General features: G+C 39.2%; 1 protein-coding gene across 1 annotated transcript in view; it reads left to right on the plus strand.

The window, feature by feature from the left end:
- Nucleotides 1–21,168, plus strand: part of DNAH8 (dynein axonemal heavy chain 8) — a 302,018-nt gene that overhangs the window by 211,212 nt on the left and 69,638 nt on the right. The window contains exons 72-77 of the mRNA XM_054569318.1: nucleotides 24–206; nucleotides 3,459–3,564; nucleotides 5,324–5,576; nucleotides 5,684–5,874; nucleotides 11,640–11,761; nucleotides 15,099–15,217. Of these exons, the coding sequence (XP_054425293.1) occupies nucleotides 24–206; nucleotides 3,459–3,564; nucleotides 5,324–5,576; nucleotides 5,684–5,874; nucleotides 11,640–11,761; nucleotides 15,099–15,217 (974 nt within the window). The remainder of the gene's footprint in view (nucleotides 1–23; nucleotides 207–3,458; nucleotides 3,565–5,323; nucleotides 5,577–5,683; nucleotides 5,875–11,639; nucleotides 11,762–15,098; nucleotides 15,218–21,168) is intronic.

A 21,168-nucleotide genomic window follows, 5' to 3' on the forward strand; every position in this document is an offset into this window, starting at 1 on the left:
ACTTTGTATTTGAATTGATATAGGTGAAAGTCGGTGATAAGGAATGTGATATCATGAACACTTTTAAACTTTATATTACTACAAAGTTACCAAACCCTGCCTTTACACCTGAGATCAATGCTAAAACGTCAGTCATTGATTTCACTGTTACGATGAAAGGACTTGAGAATCAGTTACTAAGAAGAGTAATTCTAACAGAGAAACAGGTAATACATTTCTCAAGGTAAAGAACTTTGATGTAAAACAAACTACAGTAAATGGTTAAACTGTAGTAGGAAATTGTTAAGTGTGTGTGTGTGTATATATATACACATATATATATATATATCTCTCCAGAAAAAATTAAGTGTATCTTATTTACCTTTGTTAACATACATATTTGTTTTGCAGTCTAAAGTCCTATCAAGAAGTCATATAACTAACTCACTTCTTTTCCAACTTCAAACACACACATACACACCCCTAATTTCTCCTTCCTACATCTGTCTTTAAACCTTTGGGTATATTGACTTTCATCTTTATAGTCCTGTGGATGGATGGTGTTGGGTATACCTGAAGAATTCAATAAAATAATGATCCCGGAGAAAAAGAAATTTCTCTGAATATTATTGCCACTGTAGTAGTTTCAACTACTATAATCTAATAATATAATATAAGGAGCCATACTTTTATTTTAATTAAATGAAATTTGCACTAAATCAGGGAACTTATTTAACTATAAGTGAGCATTCTAATAAAATAAAGAACAACTTTAGACTGGATGGTTCTAAGAAATTGATACAAGATTAAACTAATTTGAGTTTAAGGTAAATTTCGGAAAATATTAAATGTTATGCATAAAATATAATTTTACATATGTGTACATATAAATATATTTGCATAAAATCCAAGAAAGTTTATATTTGCTTAAATATAATTAATTTTTATATTAAAGGTTTAGGGAAAAGGCAAAGTTTGAAATAGTAAAACCAGAGAGGCATAAAATTAGAAGTGAGAAAAAGAATGGCAGAAAAAGACTGAACAAGGAAAGGAAGAAAGGAAAGAGATATGAATAGATGGACACAAACACAGAGGAAAGATGTTCAGAAATGGAAGGAGAAATGATACAGACACCAAAGAAATAGACTCAGTGAAACGAGAAGTAAAATTGTACCTGGTTAAGATGATTCCCTTGGCGCAGACCCTGCAAAGGCGGCCAGTCTGGAGGAGTGAAGGGGCACAGTCCCAGCCTCCACTCTCATGAGCTGTTTGTTTGATCTTAGTTAACAACAAACAATCCAGGGGATGTGCTATCCAGAAAGGGAATCTGTTCCCGTTCCACAGCAAGGCAGAGAGAGCATGGGCCCTCAGTTTGTCGTCTCCATTACCTCTTAGGGCCTTGTGATGTCAATTGCTGAAAATTAGTCCTTCCCTTGTGGTCTGCCTGGTGCTGTTGGTCTATTCTGGAATGATTCCTTACTGCTGCGCTAATTTCTGTAAGGCAGGCTGCCCCTCTGTCTAAGGCAGGCTGCACTCCCCGTCCCCAGAATGCCCCACACTCGTTCCTCTAGGCCTTAGCTTCCTCTTCCAGAGATATGCTAAGATGTTCACACCAGCCTTGCTGGAAAAAACAAAATGCACTCTTACTCTGCAGAAGGCCATCCTGACTGTAATGTTTAACCCTCCTAACAATTCTACCCCTCGCTTTACAGATGAACAAATGGAGACTGGAGAGAATAGAGTTTTATCCTATAAAAGCACACGGACTTCCCCCCCACCCCACCCCAGCCAAACCTCCTACATAAACTATACAGGTCATTCTGTAAAGCTCACAAGTGTCCATTGTACCATGATGCTTGTTTTTTCATACCATACTGAAAAGTTAGCTAACACGTATTCATTTTGTCCACGTGTTCCTATACTGCCACCCAGGGGTGACTATTTTAATGAAAACCATTCATTAGCTATTTCCCTGCAAACACAACCATGATCTTCATCACCACCCCATCAAATACTGCAAACCTGATAGTGCAGTGGTAATATACACTGGTCTTGGAGTTGGAGAACAAGGGTATTAGGCCCTTCCCTGCCAGTAACTAGCTGTGCACATTATATTGGAATGTTATTTGGAGTTAATATTTCTGGGTGCTCAGTTTCCCCAGATGTAAAATAAAATTTATGAATTAAATTCAGTACACTTCAACTTAACAAATATTTTTTGGGTTGAGTCCATTTTCTGCAAAGCCTTAAGATAAGTGCTGTCAAGAATACAAGTACGAGTAGGACAAGTTCTGCCCCTTAGATGTACGGAATCTAATTGGAAGGACATAAGCTACACATAGATGTAATGCAAGTTGTAGTAGATGTGCAGCTGGATGCTGTGCTGTGGCTTTTGATTGACAGATTGCTTTAGGAAGACTTTTTGAAAGTGGTGGGATTTCTGAAGCAGTTTTTTAAGAAACTTTCTCAACTAAGTAGTTTAAAAACACCTTTTAACACAATGCTAAGTACAAGGTATGATTATGTATAAGATTAGAAAAAAAGTGTTATAAAGAATGCTATTGCGACTATTTCAATTTACTCTACATTTTGCAAGAGTCTTATACCCATGTTAAAGTTCCTGAGTTTGAAAATTGCATTATGGTTGGGTAAGAGAATATATTGGTTCTTAGGAGATTTGCTAAAGTTTTTAGGGATAATGTATCATAACGTGGGCAAATGGTTCAGCAATAATGATAATAATAATGATAATAAATATTATATATATAGAAAGACTGATAAAAGTAAAATGTTATTTGATGCATCTAGGTGATAGGTTTATTGTACCAGCCTTGCAACTTTTATGAAAGTTTGAAATTTTTCAAAATATAATTTAAAAAATGCATCATTTATGTAGAAAAAAAATGTCTCCCTAACATCCAATTTAGCCCCACTGGTAGAAGGAGCTGCAAAAGAATGGAAACTGAATTTGTATTGACTATTGGCTATGCCAGACCAGGTACCTGGAGTTCCTATAGGCAGGTCCCAAGTGAAGACGTTGCATTTGGCTTGGGTTGCCTTATGGTTCCTTGATATTAATTAATGTCTCTTTGTTTCTACCACTTCAGACTGCAAATAAAGTTAGCATTTCTCCCGGAGGCAATGTGGAAACAGGGGCAAAAGAATGGGATGCTCTAATTTAAATAAACTGAAAGCTGGAAAGAGACCTGGGGATAATTGAGCAAAATTATTTTAGCAAGGTTATCTCATGCATGCCAGTGTGTGTGCTGTGGAAACTTAATGCTACTGGGTATAATTTTTAAAAACTTCCCAGAGAAACAAAATTACAGAAAGATAGGTTTAACTAATGATAGTAATTTCTTGTCATTCAAAAGGCACTTTGGGTTAAACTTTTAAAGATTGATAATCAACACTAGTAAATGGGATTTGCCATAATGACTGGTACTATTCTGATGTTGTTTTGTGGTCCTTAATAACAGGAGCTAGAGTCTGAGAGGGTCAAACTTTTAGAGGATGTGACTTTTAATAAGCGGAAGATGAAAGAACTTGAAGATAACCTCCTCTACAAATTAAGTGCTACAAAAGGTATTGTGTTATTAAGAGGTAGTCAGATAATGGATTATGAATAAGGATTTCTTGTACCCTCTTTTCAATGGCCTCATGATTACAGATGTTAGGAAATAGTCGAGTTATTGATGCAAAAGCAAGCAAGGCAATCTCCATGTGGACATTAAAGAGGGATGGCAGAGAATCTGATTTTTGAATTAGCAAACAGAGTCTGAGCATTTGAGAGTAACACAGTTGTCTTGATATAATTGCCCTCTCCTGAGAAAAATAAGGGCTCCCGATAGAGCTAGGTAACTCATAATAGGCTAATTTGCTTGCCCAAAGGAAACTAATGTGCTCAATCTACTTTTTTAGATTGACTCTTTCATTTAGCATTGAAATACAATTACCACAGTGGTTTATGATGTGTGTAATCTGTGTTGGAGACACGTGAGCACCCAGGGCCCAGCTTACTCTTGCTTTGACTTGACCTCCCACTCAGAAGTCAGGCATAGGTTCTCCTCAGGGCAGTCAGATCATTGTACCACACCTTGATTTGGGGCTGTACTATCTCTGAATATGTAAAAATGTTTTATCCAGTGGAAGTAAATTCAACAAACACTATAGTGTTCTAAAGTAGGTAAATTACTGCAATGTAAATTCTACCATTTGTTAGAAGTCTAATAATGAACACTTACCAGCAGCACTTTAATCCTTGGATTAAAAAAAAAATCTTAACCTCCTGGAAGAACATTATGCATTACTCTCACAAAGGTCTCCCATAGTACCTTTAAGGTGACCTCAAGGAAAAGTCCTTCTTTCCTGCCTTAATTGCACTGCTTGTGCCAGTGAAGCTGTCTGTCTCTTGGTCTGGTGAGTTCTCCCACCAGCTGGATACCTCTGGGGATTCTAAATATTAGCAAAGAGATCCTCCCCTGATCCAGCCAGAGTGTGCTGGATCCAGATCTCTTTCCTGTGAGGGCAATTGCAACTTGGATGTCTGTGGTAGACCCAGCAGGCCCATCAGAGCAACTCTGTACCCCCCTGCAGCGCTGGTCCACCACTTTGAAGTCTGAGCTTGGCCAGATCTGCTGTCTGCAGATATCATGACCATTAGCTCAGCATGTCCCAAGTGTTTTTCCATATCTTAAAATTGAATTTACTGTCATAAATGAGTTTTTCCTAATAACAGTATTGAAGGGTAAAACCAAAAATAAAATTAGAATTTTTCTGCTGGTGAGACAGTTCCACTGTTCGCCTAATTTACTCTTTTTAAGGGACATAGAGGGACCAGAGTTCTCAGTGGCGAGGGCTGTTCTACTAAAGCTGGAGTAGAGAGTGTGCCATTCCCCTACGAGCTGGTGTGGGACGTTTACGTCAGCTCCTCTGTGAGACCAGCTGGACCGACAACCTCTGGGCACTTTGAGGGGATCCATCAGGATGATGATGGACTGAAAGCCATGTCACATAAGGAACAGCTGAAACCCGTGGGAGTGGATGGAGACAGGATTTTGTCTTCAGATATTTGGAGGCCAGTCCTGGGACGTGTCTTGGGAGTGCAGTTTTCTAGGCAGAGTGAGGGGTACCCCTTGGCAGGAATGTTGAGAAGAATTGGGACATCAGATGGTAGTTGGACAAAAGGGCCTCTGGTGTCTTAAGAGTCTGCTCTTCTACCCTGTGGGCTTTGAAGAAGTGGAGTTGACAATTAATGGGATGATTTCTGAACTGATACACCTTGCTTTCCAGCTTCCCCATCTTGTGTTCTACAGTTTCTACAGTCTTCCTGTTTGATTTTTAGGTTCCTTGGTAGATGATGAATCTCTCATTGGTGTCCTCCGAACCACCAAGCTGACAGCAGCTGAAGTAAGTGAAAAACTACACGTGGCCGCAGAAACGGAGATCAAGATCAACATGGCTCAGGAGGAGTTCCGGCCTGCGGCCACCCGTGGGAGCATCCTCTACTTTCTCATCACAGAGATGAGCATGGTCAACATCATGTACCAGACCTCCCTGGCCCAGTTCTTGAAGTTATTTGATCAGTCCATGGCTAGGTGGGCCTCCCTACCTTCCTCCCAGAGAGTAATGTAAAACTTTTCTTTTTCTTCCTACTCTCTTAGAAAAACCTTTTTTTTCCTCTGACTTTTAAAATGCATTGCAGATCTGAGAAGTCTCCACTTCCTCAAAAGAGAATTACAAACATTATTGAGTACCTGACATATGAAGTTTTTACATACTCTGTCCGAGGCCTGTATGAAAACCACAAATTCCTCTTTGTCCTCCTCATGACTTTGAAGATTGATCTCCAGAGAGGAACAGTGAAGCACAGAGAGTTTCAGGCTTTCATTAAAGGTGAAGGGTTTAGAATATGGATGTGGCATATAAAGGATATTACTTTTGGTATGGTCTTTGGTATACTGTAGACTCAGTTTTATAATATAGTCGAGCAACCGTGTTTTAAGGAAAGTGAAGTTCTTTATTTATACCCCTCTTTTCCCCCCTAATTTTCATTTATTGTGCTCTGTTTACTCAAGGTAACTTATTTCAGGTCTGGGTTAACTCCATGACTTTTAGCTGTGTAATTAAGTCGAGTTTGATCATTGTTGCCTGCAATTAGGAGACCAGGTGCCAAAGGGAGGAAGAGTGAGGCTGGAGGTGAGCCTTTTATCGTGAGAGCAATTCCTTAAGCAAGGGAGCATAATGACTTTTTAAACTGTAAAAAAGGCACGCTTGTATTTCATATCTGAAGTTAATCCCATTCATTGCCCATCTTCATGTTAAAGGCATAAAATACTTACAAAAGTATTTTATTCAATTCAGTAAACAAGTATTTATTGAGCACATGCTATGCAAACCCATCATGCTAGTGTTTGTGAAGTGATACAAGGATAAACCAGACATTACTTTAAAAGAAACAACAGTCTCATACTGGGGATAAAAATAATTTTAAAAGTAACTGTAAAATGAGGCAGAGTAACCTAAGTGTTATAAGAGAGCTAAAAACAAAATGTTAGATCTGAAATAAGGGAGAGATTATGTGTGGTTGGTGAGATCAGGAAACTCCTTGGAAAATACACCTGGGCACAACAAGCCATGAATTTTTCAGATTATTTGATACCTGGGGAACATGGTCTAGTTTTGTTTTTGTTTTTGTTTTTGTTTTTTTTGCTCTTTGTTCATAATGTAATAAATCATTTTCTAGTTCCCCTTCTTCCCCCAAAAGAGAAAATGGCACTTTAAATGACCCCTAAAGAACAGGTCAAAATGAAGGAAACATTTCACACTGAGACAGAACAACATGAGGAAAGAAATGAGTGGAATGTGTAAATTGGTAAAACTTGATTTCTAGAGGAAGGGTTTTCTTGATCTAATGAGAAATAAGGTGGTGTGTAAGGTGGTGTTGTGGTCCTTTAGGAACCATTTGTTGTGTTTTAGGAAGATTACTCTGGCAGACATGTATAGGATTAGAGGAAGAAAATTGAGGGAGTCTATTATAATCTTCCCCGCCAAAGGAAGCCATTCCAAGCCTAGGGTTAAGACAATGGGAATAAAAACGAAGAAACAGAGGTGAGCCATCATAGCAGTAAAATGGACTGGATGTCAGAGCCAGGACAAGGGTCATAAATGAGGCTTCTTGTCTGTGCAGATTTCCGATCTGATCGGTTGAAAGAGGAGCTAGTTTAGGAGTGTCAGAGTAGGGGAATGATGAATGTGATTTTGGCACCTAGTTTCAGTCAACATGGGCTAGGTTTTCTGACCATAAAAGCAATCCCCGAATTTCAATGGCTTAGCAGAGCAAAGGCATACTCCTTCACTTTCTCTCCAACATGCGTGTCACGGTCACCCAGGAATCCACATTGCTTCCACAGTTACTGTGGCAGAGGGATGGCATGTGGCAAATTGTGTGATGGGATAGGGGCTCTTAAAAGTTACCCTATAAGTGACACATGTGACTTAATGCTCATATTTCATTAGCCAAAGCATGACATGTGGCCTCATCTAACTTCAAAGAGATACAGGAAATGCAGTTCTCCCATGTACAGTGTTTGGAAGAATGGAAACTGAACGTTCCCAAAGCCTTGGTGCCTACAGACAATGAATTGGAGATACCTAACAAATAGACAAGGGGGGAGGGCCAGACCATTTAAAAGAAGTCAAACAGTGGCAAAGATAGTGCATAAGAGTAACAACCAAGGCCGTGGGGGCGAAAGAGATCATCTAAGAAGAAAATGCAGAGTATCCCAAGTTGGCACTACAAGGTGAAAGGATGTGATGCACTTTTATCCTCATCACCCAATTTATGATAAGCAAGATAGTAATACATAACTTCTTATTACTCTTATCATTCTTCTTACTTTAGCTAATTTCTTCTCAGATCCAGGAAAGATTACTGTTTAAGAAACTTTGTAAACAGTTTTGCATAATTACTGAAATTTCTTCTTTGACTTTTTATTTCTTGTAGTTCAAAGGAAATTGGAATATGTCATCTGGTTCATATTTTTTCCTTAGGGGTTGGTGTCTTAACTTGTATGTAGGAGTGAGACAGCATATGGTATAGTAAGGTGTGCACAGGACTAGGAACCAGGGAAACGACCTGGACTCTGTCACTGACGAGCAGTGTGATCTCAGAGAGCAATCACCGGTACCTCCATGTACAGGAGGCTGTAGGGCCCTCGGGGAAATGATTAGTACCACCCAGGAGAGACGCGCAGGCTCTGGAGGGGAGGGTCCAGATGTACGGGTGGTCTCTTTGACATTTAAATAAAGTGAGCCTGAATTTACCAAATCTAGAAAGTTACTTTGACTCACTTCGGTCACCTTGAAGCTCTTACTCGGCCTTAATGCCACATCCTCAGTGTTTGGCGCACAGGGCAGTGGGAAAGGGTGACACTGAAACGTCGGAATCTAGGCCACAGTGGGAGCAAAATGGGCCTCACGACTTAGGAAAGCCTCCCCTCTGTGGAATATAAGAGGGATGGGAAGTACACTTTTCAATTTTTTCTTATTGGCGAGCTGGCTTTGCTTTCTGAATCCCATTTGCTAGTGTGACCCCTGTGGAGAGGACAGATAGGACATAGAAAGAAGTGGGAAACTGGGCCCTCTGGTCCACAGTGGGTCATGGGAAGGACAAAGAGGTCAGAGGAAGAAGGGGGTCAGATGCAAAGATCTTTGTCCCTTCCCTGTCTCCTGAGGCTCTGCCTTGTATGAGTAGAGGAGGCTGCTCAAGAAACATCCGGATAGAAGATGCCCCTACGTTCTGCCTAGAGCCACATCAAACATGGAAGCTGCTTTGCGGCATTGGTGAAGGGACAGATAAGCCTGAGGCTTGGCAGGCAGGAGTGTGGACATGGGAATGGTGAAGGGACTGGCAAACGCCAGAGGCCTGGGGTATAAACCAAGAAGTTGCAGAGCAGGGGAACTGGAACAGGGAACAGGACTGGTCCCTGTGGATAATGGCTCAATGTGCCTATACATGAGACAGAATTTGTTCAGAGGACACAATACAGGATCCCAGCCTGTGACCAAGACATATAGAGACTAGAGGGCAGCATGCAGATCCGGGGCACCCTCCCTGTCAAGGCACAATCCCCCACCCCATCACCTCACCGCGTGCCCCGCCCCCCCAAACCCAGCCAAACCAGAGCTCCCACCTGAAAGAGACTGGATTCTGTGAGACAAAGTATGCAAATCAGAGGAGACCGAGAAACAACACATCGATGCTGTGGGGAAGGAATTTGTGAGGAGAACTAGATTTGACACCGAAAAATAAAGAAAGCTGCACATCTGAGTTGTGGTGAGAACACATCTGTGACCCCATTTCATTAGATTGAGAGTCAGGGAGAACCAGCTTGTGCAGGGCCAGGAGAGCCAGTGAGAGGAATTTGGGTTTAATTTAGTGTGCAACAGGGAGCCATTGAAAGCTTTATGACCAGGGAAGTAACATGAACAGAGCAGTGCTTTAGGAAGATTAATTTATGATAGGTTGATTGACAGAAGTATAGTCAGTCAGCTCGTTAGTAAAAGAGAGTGGTTTTATTCTTTTTGTCTTTAAAAAAACCCAAAAAACCCAAAGCTGGTTTATTGTACAGTTTGTACTGGTTTTGAGGTGGCTTACATTTTGACCAAATTTTTTTTTTAAAAGATGGTATGACTTTGTTTTTAATGGTTTTTTCAAAGTTGACAAATACGGTCCTTAGATCACTGATTTTTTTTTTTTTTTAATCATTTTGAACTCAGTGCTTACAGGAGAAAGAAGAAAGACTTAGCTATCATGGCAGAAATGTTTGATTTCCCAAGAATGTTTGATTTTCCAAGAATGATTGTATCAATTCCTACTTGTTTTCTGCCATATTTGGAAGATGCCTTTGACGTTCTATTTCAACTGAGAATGTCAGAACACTTTAAAAAATGAAATAGCTACCAGGGGCAATCCTGCATTGTAGAGTAATTGGTTTACCTGTTTTCCCTGCTTAGTTACCTTAGAAAGATCATCTTTCCTTTGTTGAAAACCATGGACAAAGTCACCTTAGGGGGTGTGCTCTTGCCTTCCAGGTTGGATTGGACCAGAGTTCCAAAACAGAGGGAGAGTTAATATCAAAACTGCAGCTAATGATTACATAGCTTTTACTACATGGACCAAGACTGTCCTAAGCTTTCCACATGCAATAATTTATTTAATTTTCACAGCAACCAATCTGGTAGATTCTATGTGACAGAAGAGGAAACAGAAAAATGAGTCCTCTCTCTAAGTTTATGCAGCCAGCGTGTGTCAGAGCCAGGATATTTTGGGGGGAATAGGATGAGCTGTGATTGTTCTGGGTTAGCTTAGGTATACAACATGTTTGGAAACAGTGATGTAGCCTACATGTCCTCTCCTGATGTCTTTGAGGCTTATGGTAACATGAAAACATTGTTTTGGAAACAACCAAGAAGAAAAGAGATGACTTTGTCTCTGTGTCAGAGAAGCAGAATCCCTTAAGTCTGCATGTGACTCCCGTGGTTGCTTCTCCAGTAAACTTGGTGTTAGCAGGAATGGTGCAGAGTAAGGCTTTCCCTCTTACCAGGTCGCATGGGGCAGGTGGTGAGGAAGGTTCACCTGTTCTAAAGGTGTTGTGGCACTTGGAATCACTGATCCCGTGGGTGGAACACAGGGACATGAAAGGAGCACTGCAGCTCATTCACCATCTCAGAGAGATGCTGAGGGGGAGGCAGAGCCCTGTTGTCCTCTCCTCTCCTTTTTTGCCCAAGGGTTGATATATGAAGTAGAGAGAGTTCATGAGTCCCTCAGGAGGAGGATAGGATTTAAAAGTTCCAGAATCACCGTTTTGCATAATCTGAATTAAACAGCAGAGCTGGAATTACTATGATAAAACATTTCTAAAGACATGATAAAACATTTCTAAAGAGGAATTTTGAAATCATAAATATAGTCATGTGTCTAGGTGGAAGATTGTCACATTGGGTATGCTCACTGTGATTTGTTTCAAAATAGGAACCAGTGCTGTAGTTAACGTTCTGTGAGAGCAGGAGCCCTGTTTGGTTTTCTCTGCTTTATCCCCAGTGCCCGGAATATGTCAGATACACAGAGAATGCTTAATAAATATTTGTTCAATAAATGAATGAATAAATGATTTGAACCTTAGCTACCCCCATAAAACCCCACAGCTATAGTATTATGTCACTCTATCCATCTACGCATCCTTTTGACCTGGTAACAAATTGTATTGAATATCAAACTTCTGGAGAAGTGATTCTTAAAATCACACATGAAAAGATCAGCCTGTTTAGTGATATCAAAATTGCACATTTCAGATTGTTAAAAAAAAAACAAAACAATAAAAAGGCAAACCCCAACCACCTGAGAACAATTTTTTGCAGTGACAAATGACGAGGAATTACCATCTGCATTTTATAAGATGGCATAAATCAGTAAATAAAACACTAGGACTTGAAGGAAATGTACCAAAAAAAAGATAACCACATTTTCTGTAATGTGACTATTTTCCAATTTTCTCATTTTTCTCTGTAATATGGTTATCTCATTTTTATGACTTGGAAAATAAATTTCTAGAAATGAAACATGAGCTGACCTGATTCCTGCTGCTGCCTTTCCCCAGGAGGAGCTGCCTTGGATCTGAAAGCCTGCCCTCCCAAACCGTTTCGCTGGATCCTCGATATGACCTGGTTGAACCTCGTGGAGCTGAGTAAACTTCCACAGTTTGCAGAAATTATGAACCAGGTAATAAAGGGCCGGAAAAAAGTACAGATCTGTACACCCAAACACACACGGTCCGTTTTAATTGGGCCTCCTGGTGACAAGTCCTTCACCCAAAAGAGTTAACACAGTAGTGTGGCTTCAAAGCTCTGAGGCTCTCCAGGGAGATTTTGGACAGAGGGCTTTCAGGAGGAACCTTTTCATGGGGGCAGGCTGCTGCCTTTTCCTTGTGTGGTGGGCATGGGTCATTTACAAGCTGCTTGAGTTGCTGTCAGAATCAGACCCAGTGGGCACACCCTTTTGTTGTAGACTATTGATGATTTTATATTCTTACTTCTGCCTATGATTAAATAATTTGTGCAATTTGAAGTTGAGGCAAATTAATATTGAAGTCCTTTTTTAAAAAATCACTTTGTACATTCCATTGTCTTTTTTCTTTATGTCAAGAGAAAAGATATTTCTTTCCTTAGATTTTATTAATTTATTTTTAGAGAAGGGAAGGGAGGGGGAAAGAGAGAAACATCAATGTGTAGTTGTCTCTCATATGCCCCCTACCGGGGACCTGGCCCATAACCCAGGAACGTGCTCTACATTGGGAATAGAACCGGCAACCCTTTGGTTCACAGGCTGGCACTGAATCCACTGAGCCACACCAGCCAGGGAGAGAAAAGATTTTTTCTGATGTGCTAAACAATCCTCTGGAGGTAAATTAGCAGAATGAGTAACTTAGTCATGCTGCCAGTCACCTTCAGACAAGTACAAAAGGATTTTAAAATAAAATTTAAAAAAAATCAACCATTTTAGTGGTGAAAATATAAAATGGTGAAGTATAATGTTGAAAATGGTGAACTGGGTTCTGATTTACTTGTTTTTCTTATTTGAAAATATAAATTTGATATTGTGAATTAGTTGTTGATTCAACTCTCACTGGAAAACAATTATGCAAGGCAGGATAGATATAGTTGTTTATTACTGAGGTCTGTTGGTTACAACTCCTTGTCCCTGATGAAGGGCCTGCAATATCCCCGTGTCAACACTGATAATCTTCCTTTCTGTGGCTGCTTATAATGGACAGATGAGGTGATAGGTAGACTACAAGTTGGCGGACACATCATGTTGCCATCATGTGACGCTCCCCTTGAACCATCCCCACCCTTGCCCCAGGCATGTAAACTATGTATATCCATTTACCAGTATTTCTAGAACACTATGTAGATAAATTCTTTACCTATACAGCCGTTGTTGGGTCAGAGTCAATCGGATAAAGTCCCTGGATCCATCTGTAATGGACATTAAGCTTTGTTTTGTAGTATAGCCACAGATGAATCCCCCAAGCTCAAACAAATATTTGGGGGAGGGGGAAGTGTTCTTGTCCACTGGGAGACTGGATACAGGAGACCTTCAAACACCACTGGAAAAGTCTCTTAAAATCCAGGCCCTGCACTGATGAGTTATATCGATAGAGGGATATGCATTATTGTTTGCCTCAATTAGATTTTAAGTACCTGTGGTGTCGAATCTGGTAGCTCCTACTCCTGACTATGGGCTAGGTATTGAGCAACAACAATCACAACAGTCACACTGCGAGGGAAGTGTTGTTGGTCCTGTGTTATAGATGAGGGAACGGAGATTCACAGAGGTTATGTAGTTGCCCAAAGCCATTTGGCCAATGAAGACCCCATGCTCTTTCCCTGACAGCAGGGGTTATTTCTCTCCAAGTCCTTGTATACCACTGGATGGGTCAGTTGTGAGAGCAGGAGTCATTCTCAGGAAAGTGGCAGAAGTTAACTAGGGACCTGCCATCAGGGGGCCCTCAGGTAGGCTTGTCTGAGAGGAAATAGAGGATATCAATCTCCTAGCTGAGTGGGTGTCAGCAATTGAAACAAAATTAGCCTCAAACAGCAGCTGCCCAGCCTTGGCATCCCAGAGCAAACTGTTTAACACCTGGAAGTGGTTTTTGCTAACAGAGAGGACCAGGAAAAGGAGTGGGAAATGGAGATGGACAGCAAGGGGCCAGAATTTTTCCCATTGCCCATTACAGATGCAGCTCGCCTTGGAAGCTCTACTGTGGTTAAGTGTCAAAATTAGCAGACGGAAGGCCAGTAGGCTGGAAATAAACACCCTCCTTCTGTGCCCGCTTCTCTCTAGCTGCCGGTGTTGAGGAGGCCTGCCTGGAGCACTGTGGGTAGCAGTTCGCAGGAACTGGTGCATTAGGGTGGGGCTGCAGGGGCACCCAGGCCTGCAGAGCCCAGGCAGATTCTAGGCAGCCAGCTACGGAGAGCCAGGAGAAAGATGAGAGCTGTGAAACATTGCAGATATCCTCCATCTTTTAGTGTCCCAGGGACAAAGTTGGAACAACTGAGTTAATAACTTTGTTATTAATTTGCACACTCTCTGTACCCTGTATGATGAATTGTTTGCATGATGTGGACTTTGGGCAGCTCCGTAAAAAGTGGGGATTATAGAGGAAAAAGGACAATGCTTGGGTCTGGCATGTAGACTCTGCTATGTGATCATTTGCTATTTGCTCTTAGGGCTTACCATTGCTATTTAAACATGCTTGCACACATGACCTAAATAATCCATCCTGATTGTTGCTGAGGAGCAGTATCAGGCTCCCCAATATGTAGTTTTTGTAATTGATTTTTACAGTACTTTGGCTTCGCAGAGCACCTTTCAATGCCTCTGAAGCTCTGCAAGTTCCCTCCATGCTTCTGAAAGGTATTTGAGACCAGTGCTTGGAAAGACTTCTTCCAATTCTTGGGTTTAAGGTCTCAAAGCAGTGGATCATAGGAAAATAAAAGTTTTGATTTTGCCATCTACCAATATTTTAAGTAGAGGTCAAAATTTAGAGGTTCGCTTATCAGAATGGTCCCTATCAGTAGTTCTCAACCACAGGCAACTTTGTGCCACCCCTACCTGCCAGAGAGCATCTGACGATGTCTGGAGACTTTTTGATTGTCATGAACCGGGGGAAGGGTGTTATTGGCATCTGGTGGGTAGAGGCCTGGGATGCTGGAAAACATCCCACAATGTACAGGAAAGCTCCATGAACAAAAGAGAATTTGACCGCAAATGCCAATAGTGCTGAGGTTGAGAAGCCCTGCTGTATATTTTTTTCCTGCCCAATCATTTAGTGTAATTGATACATTGTCCGAATTTCAGTGAATAATATAGCAAAACAATGGAAAAACTAAAAGGGAATAGTAATAGCCCCTTTTTTGGAGTCATTTATTTTGAAGAAAAATGTAAACTGTGTGGTTATGGTTGACAAATGATATTCCTGGAAAAAATAACCCTCTAAGGTTATGTATTTCAACTCCATATTCCTATGGCTTGCTAATTGGCTTGTTTATTTTAGATATCTCGTAATGAGAAGGGATGGAAAAGCTGGTTTGATAAAGATGCTCCAGAGGAAGAAATTATCCCTGATGGATATAATGATTCACTGGATACCTGCCACAAACTTTTACTTATCAGGTGAGGATAGGTATTATCACAGCTGAGAGCATCACTAATCATATTGTCAAATTATGGAACTTACTTCAGTGAGTTTACTTCTCTGTGTCCCAGTAGCTATTATAAGAAATATGTGTGCTTTCAAATCGCAGTTTTGGATGGCAATTCTTTAGTTTCTTGACAAGCAAATAAAATGGTGATGGTGGCAAGGAATGGTGTGTTTTGACAACATATTAATTATAGTGCTTATAGCAAAAAAACATGAAAATATGCTTTTATTATTCACTTTATTATATATTGTTGAATTTATTTCTTTAAAAATAGAACTCACAAAGTTACAAGGCAATTAGTTTATAAGCTGGAATTCAATTTCATCTGAGAAAAAAACATAAATATTGCACTAATAAATGTATAATGCAGGCTTGACTATTAAAATAGAAGCAAAAGTTTCAAATTGATGTTAAGGAAGAACATTCTATTTTTTCTTTTCCTTCTCACTTTTCACATTTTCTCTTTTTTATTTTTTATTTTTTTGATTTAATCTTTATTGTATTTTTTCCATTACCATTTTGTCCCATTATGCCCCATCTCTTCCTAGAAATCACTCCACTGTTGTCCATATCTATGAGTCCTTTTACCTTTTTTGCTCAATTCCTCTATTCCCTTACTTCCCACCCTACGAGCATCATCCTGCTCTCTATCTATGAGTCTGTCCCCATGTTTCCTTGTTAGTTCAGTTTGTTCATTAAATTCCACATATGAGTGAAATCATATGGTATTTGTCTTTCTCTGACTTGCTTATTTTACTTAGCATAATGTTCTCCATATCCATCCATGCTGTCGCAATGGGTAATAAAATTTTCTTCTTTTTAAACAGTGGAGTAGTATTCCATTGTGTAAATGTCCCATAGTTGTTTTATCTACTCATCTACTGATGAGCACTTGGGCTGCTTCCATATCTTGGTGATCGTAAATAACACTGCAGTGAACATACGTGTGTTTATGTTTTTTTCAAATTAGTGTTTTGGGTTCCTCCAGATATATTTCCAGAAGTGGAGTTGCTGGGTCAAAAGGGAGAACATTCGTAATTTTTTGAGGCATCTCCATACTGCTTTCCACAGTGGCTGTACCAACCTGCATTCTCATCAACAGTGCAGAAGGGTTCCCCTTTCTCTGCATCCTCACTAGTATTTGTGTTTGTTGATTGATTGATGATAGCCATTCTGAAAGGTATGAGAACATCTCATTGTGGTTTTAATTTGCATCTCTCTGATGATAAGTGATGTTTTATTTGGGCCTTCAAGGAGGCTTTGCAAACCCTGCTTTAGTATAAAAAGTAAAACCCCACCATGGTGAGGTGAGTGAATTTAGCTCTTCAGTTTATTAGGGGTAAAGCAGAAAGAAAATGTTTTCACTTACATAAGTGTGAAATAATTTTTCAATTATTTTTACTTGCGTGTATGTTGGTTATACTATCAAGTGTTACCTCAAGATACTGACAGTCATTACAAAATATTTTCATATGTTTATTGGCTATGTGTATGTACTCTTGGAGAAGTGTCTGCACAGGTCACTTGCTCACTTTTTAGTTGGGTTGTTTTTTTGGTACTGAGTTTTGTAAGTTCATTATAAACTTTGGATATTAACCCCTTATCAGATGTATTGGTGAATGTGTTCTCCCATTTTGTGGGTTGTCTTTTTATTTGTTGATGATTTCCTTTGCTGTACAAAAACTTTGTAGTTTGATGTAGTCCCATTCTTTATACTTTCTTTTGGTTCCCTTACATGGGGAGATATATCTGATAAAAAGTTTCTTTGATCAGTGTCTGAGATTTTGATGCCTATGATTTCTTCTAAGATTTTTTATGGTTTGGGGTCTAACATTTAAGCCTTTGATCCATTTTTAATTTATTCTTGTGTGTGGTGTAAGAAGGTCATCTAGTTTGATTTTTCTGCACATAGCTGTCCAATTTTCCCACCACCGTTTATTAAATAAACTATCTTTAACCCATTGTATGTACTTGCTTCCTCTATCGAATATTAATTCACTATAAAGGCATGAGTTTATTTCTGGGCTCTCTATTTTGTTCCATTGATCTATGTGTCTGTTTTTATGCCAGTACCATGCTGTTTTGATTACTATGGCCTTAAAGTCTAGTATCATATTAGGTAGCATGATTCCTCCAACTTTGTCCTTTTTTAGGACCACTGTTGCTATGTGGGGCCTTTCGTGGTTCCATATAAATTTTTGAAATATTTGTTCTAGTTCTGTGAAATATGTCATTTGAATATTGATAAGAATTGCATTGAACCCATAGATTGTTTTGGGTAACATGAGTATTTTAATGATGTTAATTCTTCCTATCCATGAACATGGTATGTGCTTCCATTTATTTGTATCTTTTTCAGTTTCTTTTCAGTATCATAATTTCCTGAGTACAGGTCTTTTACATCTTTGGTTAGGGTTATTCCTAAGTATTTTATTCTTTTTGTAGCAATTGTGAATGGGATTGTTTTCCTAATTTCCCTTTCTGTTAGTTCATTATTGGCATATAAAAATGCAATTGATTTCTGAATATTCTGTATCCTGCTACTTTTCTGAATTCATTGATCAGTTCTAATAGTTTCTTGGTGGAATCTTTGGGGTTCTCCATGTATAGTACCATGTCATTTGCAAATAATGACAGTTTTACTTCTTCCTTTTCAACTTGGATGCCTTTTGTTTCTTCTTCTTGTCTAATTGCTGTGGCTAGGACTTCCAGTACTATGTTGAATAAGAGAGGTGAAAGTGGACATCTCTGTCTGTTCCTGATTTTAAGGGGAACAATTGTAATTTTTGCCCATTAAGTATGATGCTGGCAGTGGGTTTGTCATATATGGCCTTTATTATGTTTATATATGTTCCCTCTAATCCCACTTTGCTGAGATTTTTTTATCATAAATGAGTGCTATACCTTATCAAATGCTTTCTCTGCATCTAGTGATAGGATCATATGTTTTTTATCCTTCATTTTGTTTATATGGTGAATCACATTTATAGATTTGCAAATGTACCAACCTTGCTTCCCCAGAATAAATCGCACTTGATCATGGTGTATGACTCTTTTTGATGTATTGCTCTATTTGGTTTGCTAGTATTTTGTTAAGGATTTTAACACCTATGTTCATCAGGAATGTTGGCCTATAATTTTCTTTCTTTGTAGTGTCTTTATCTGCTTTTGGAATTAGGGTAATACTCACCTTGTAAAATGAGTTTGGGAGCCTTCCCTCCTCTTGAATTTTATGAAATAGTTTGAGATGGAGAAGTGTTAATTCTTCTCAGAATGTTTGGTAAAATTCACCTGTGAAGCCTTCTGGTCCAGGGCTTTTTCTTTGTTGGGAACTTTTTGATTACTGCTTCAATTTTACCAGGTCAGTCTGTCTGTTCAGATTTCTGATTCTTCCTGATTTATTTTTGGAAGATTGTATGTTTCTGGGAATTTATCCATTTCCTCTGGGTTGCCCAGTTTCTTGGCATATAGTTGTTCATAATATTTTCTTACAATCTTTTGTATTTCTTTGGTGTCAGTTGTTATTTCTCCTCCTTCATTTCTGGCTTTATTTACTTGGGTCCTTTCTCTTTTTTTCTTGATGAGTCTGGTTAAAGGTTTGTCAGTCTTGTTTATCTTTTCAAAGAACCAGTTCTCGGATCCATTGCTCTTTTGTATCATTTTTTTAAAGACTTTATTTTGCTTATTTCTTCTCTGATCTTTATTATTTCCTTCCTTTTGCTCACTTTAGGCTTTGTTTGTTGTTCCTTTACAAGTTCCTTTAAGTGTAAAGTCAGATTGTTTATTTGAGCTTTTTCTTCTCTTTTTGAGGTAGGCCTGTAATGCTATGAATTGCCCTCTTAGGCTTGCTTTCCCAGTGTCCCACAGATTTTGGATTGTTGTGTCCTCATTTTCATTTGTTTCAAGGTACCTACTGATTTCTTCCTTGATCTCATTGTTGACGCATTCAGTGTTTAATAACATGTTATTTAGCTTCCAAGTCTTTGAGTGTTTTTCAGTGTTCTTGTCATTCATTTCTAGTTTAATAGCATTGTGGTCAGAGAAGGTCCTTGATAGGATTTCAGTCTTCTTAAATTTATTGAGACTTGTCATAACATTGGTCTATCCTAGAAAATGTTCCATGTGCACTTGAAAAGTATGTATATTCTTCTGCTTTGTGGTGAAATGCTCTGAAGATATCAGTTAAATCCATTTGATCTAGTGTCTCACTTAAAGCTGCTGTCTCCTTGTTGATTTCCTGTCTGGAAGATCTGTCCATTGAAGTCAAAAGGGATGTTAAAATCCCCAGCTATGACTGTATTTCTGTTGATCTCTCCCTTTATGACCGTCAAGATTTACCTCACAAATTTAGGTGCTCCTATGTTGGATGCACAAATGTTTATTAGGGTTATAGCCTCTTGTTGGGTTCTTCCCTGTATCATTATGTAATATCCTTCTTTGTCTCTTACTATAGCTTTTGTTTTATGGTCTATTTTGTCAGATGTAAGTACTGCTACCCCAGCTTTTTTTTTCTTTTCCATTAGCATGAAATATCTTTTTCCATCCTTTTACTTTTAGTCTGTGTGTATCTTTTGATCTTAGATGGATTTCTTGGAGGCAGCATATATATGGGGCTTATTTTTTTATGCATTCATCTACCCTCCATCTTTTGGTTGCAGCATTTAAGCCATTCACATTTAAGGTTATTATCGTTAGATATATATTTAGTGCCATTTTTATTGTTAGACTATTTTCCTCTATTGTTTCTTCTCCTCCTTCTCCCTCCTCTCCTTCCTTCCTTCCTTCCTTCCTTCCTTCCTTCCTTCCTTCCTTCCTTCCTTCCTTCCTTCCTTCCTTCCTTCCTTCCTCTCCTCCTTCTCCTCCTCCTCCTCCTTTTTCTTAAAGCAAGCTCTTTAACATTTGTTGCAGTACTGGTTTTGTGTTAACAAACTTCTTTAGTTTTTTGGGGGGGGAGGGGTCTGGAAAGCTCCTTATTTCTCCTTTGATTTTAAATGATAGCTTTGCTGGTTAAAGTAGCCTTGGTAGTAGGTCTTTGCTTTTAACCACCTTTAATATTTCACCCCACTCCCTTCTGGCCTGAAATGTTTCTGTTGAGAAATCAGATAACAGTCTAATTGGTGCTCCCTTTTATGTAACTACCTGCTTTTGCCTCGTGGTTTTTAGGATCCTCTCCTTGTCTTTAAGACTTGTCATTTCAGTTATGATGGGTCTTGGTGTAGGGCTCTTTGGGTCCAACTTGTTTGGGACCTTCTAAGCTTCCTGGCCTTTTTCCTTTACCAAATTAGGGAAGTTGTCAGTCACGATTTCTTTAAACAGGTTCTCAATCTCTTGCTTGCTCTCTTCTCCTTGTGATATTCCCATGATGTGGATGTTGTTACACTTCATGTTGTCCAAAATATTCCTTAAGCTCTCCTCATTTAAAATTCTTTTTTTCTTCTCTGCCTGTTTTTTTTTACCACGCCTTTCTAATCACTGATTCTATCCTCTTCTTCATTTAACCTACTGTTTATTCCTTCCAGTGCATTATTTATTTCAGATATTGTATTCTTTATTTCTGGCTGGTCCTTTTTAATGATTTGTATGTCTTTTTTTTTATTCCGTTGTTTATCTTTATAATCATTACTCTATACTCTCTATCTGATAAATTGCTTACCTCCATTTCATCTACTTCTCCTTCTGGAGAATCCCCTTGTTCTTTCATTTGGGGTCTGTTTCTTTGTCTTCCTGTTTTTGCTGCTTCTCTGTATTTTCTGCCTTAGTTGTTAAACTAATCAATGATATAGCCTCAAGCTATAATCAGTAGCTCAAACACCACAGGATGGGGCAAAGTAATACCTGTTGGTAAGGCTATTGCTTCCCCAAAGGCTAATGCTATTTGGAGAGGAGTGCTCTGAGAAAGGTGGCTTCTGCAGTGTGGGGAAT

Source organism: Pteronotus mesoamericanus, unplaced genomic scaffold (assembly GCF_021234165.1).
Source record: "Pteronotus mesoamericanus isolate MK-2021 breed Mesoamerican mustached bat unplaced genomic scaffold, CSHL_Meso_final contig_20, whole genome shotgun sequence".
In the NCBI taxonomy this organism is placed as follows: domain Eukaryota; kingdom Metazoa; phylum Chordata; class Mammalia; order Chiroptera; family Mormoopidae; genus Pteronotus; species Pteronotus mesoamericanus.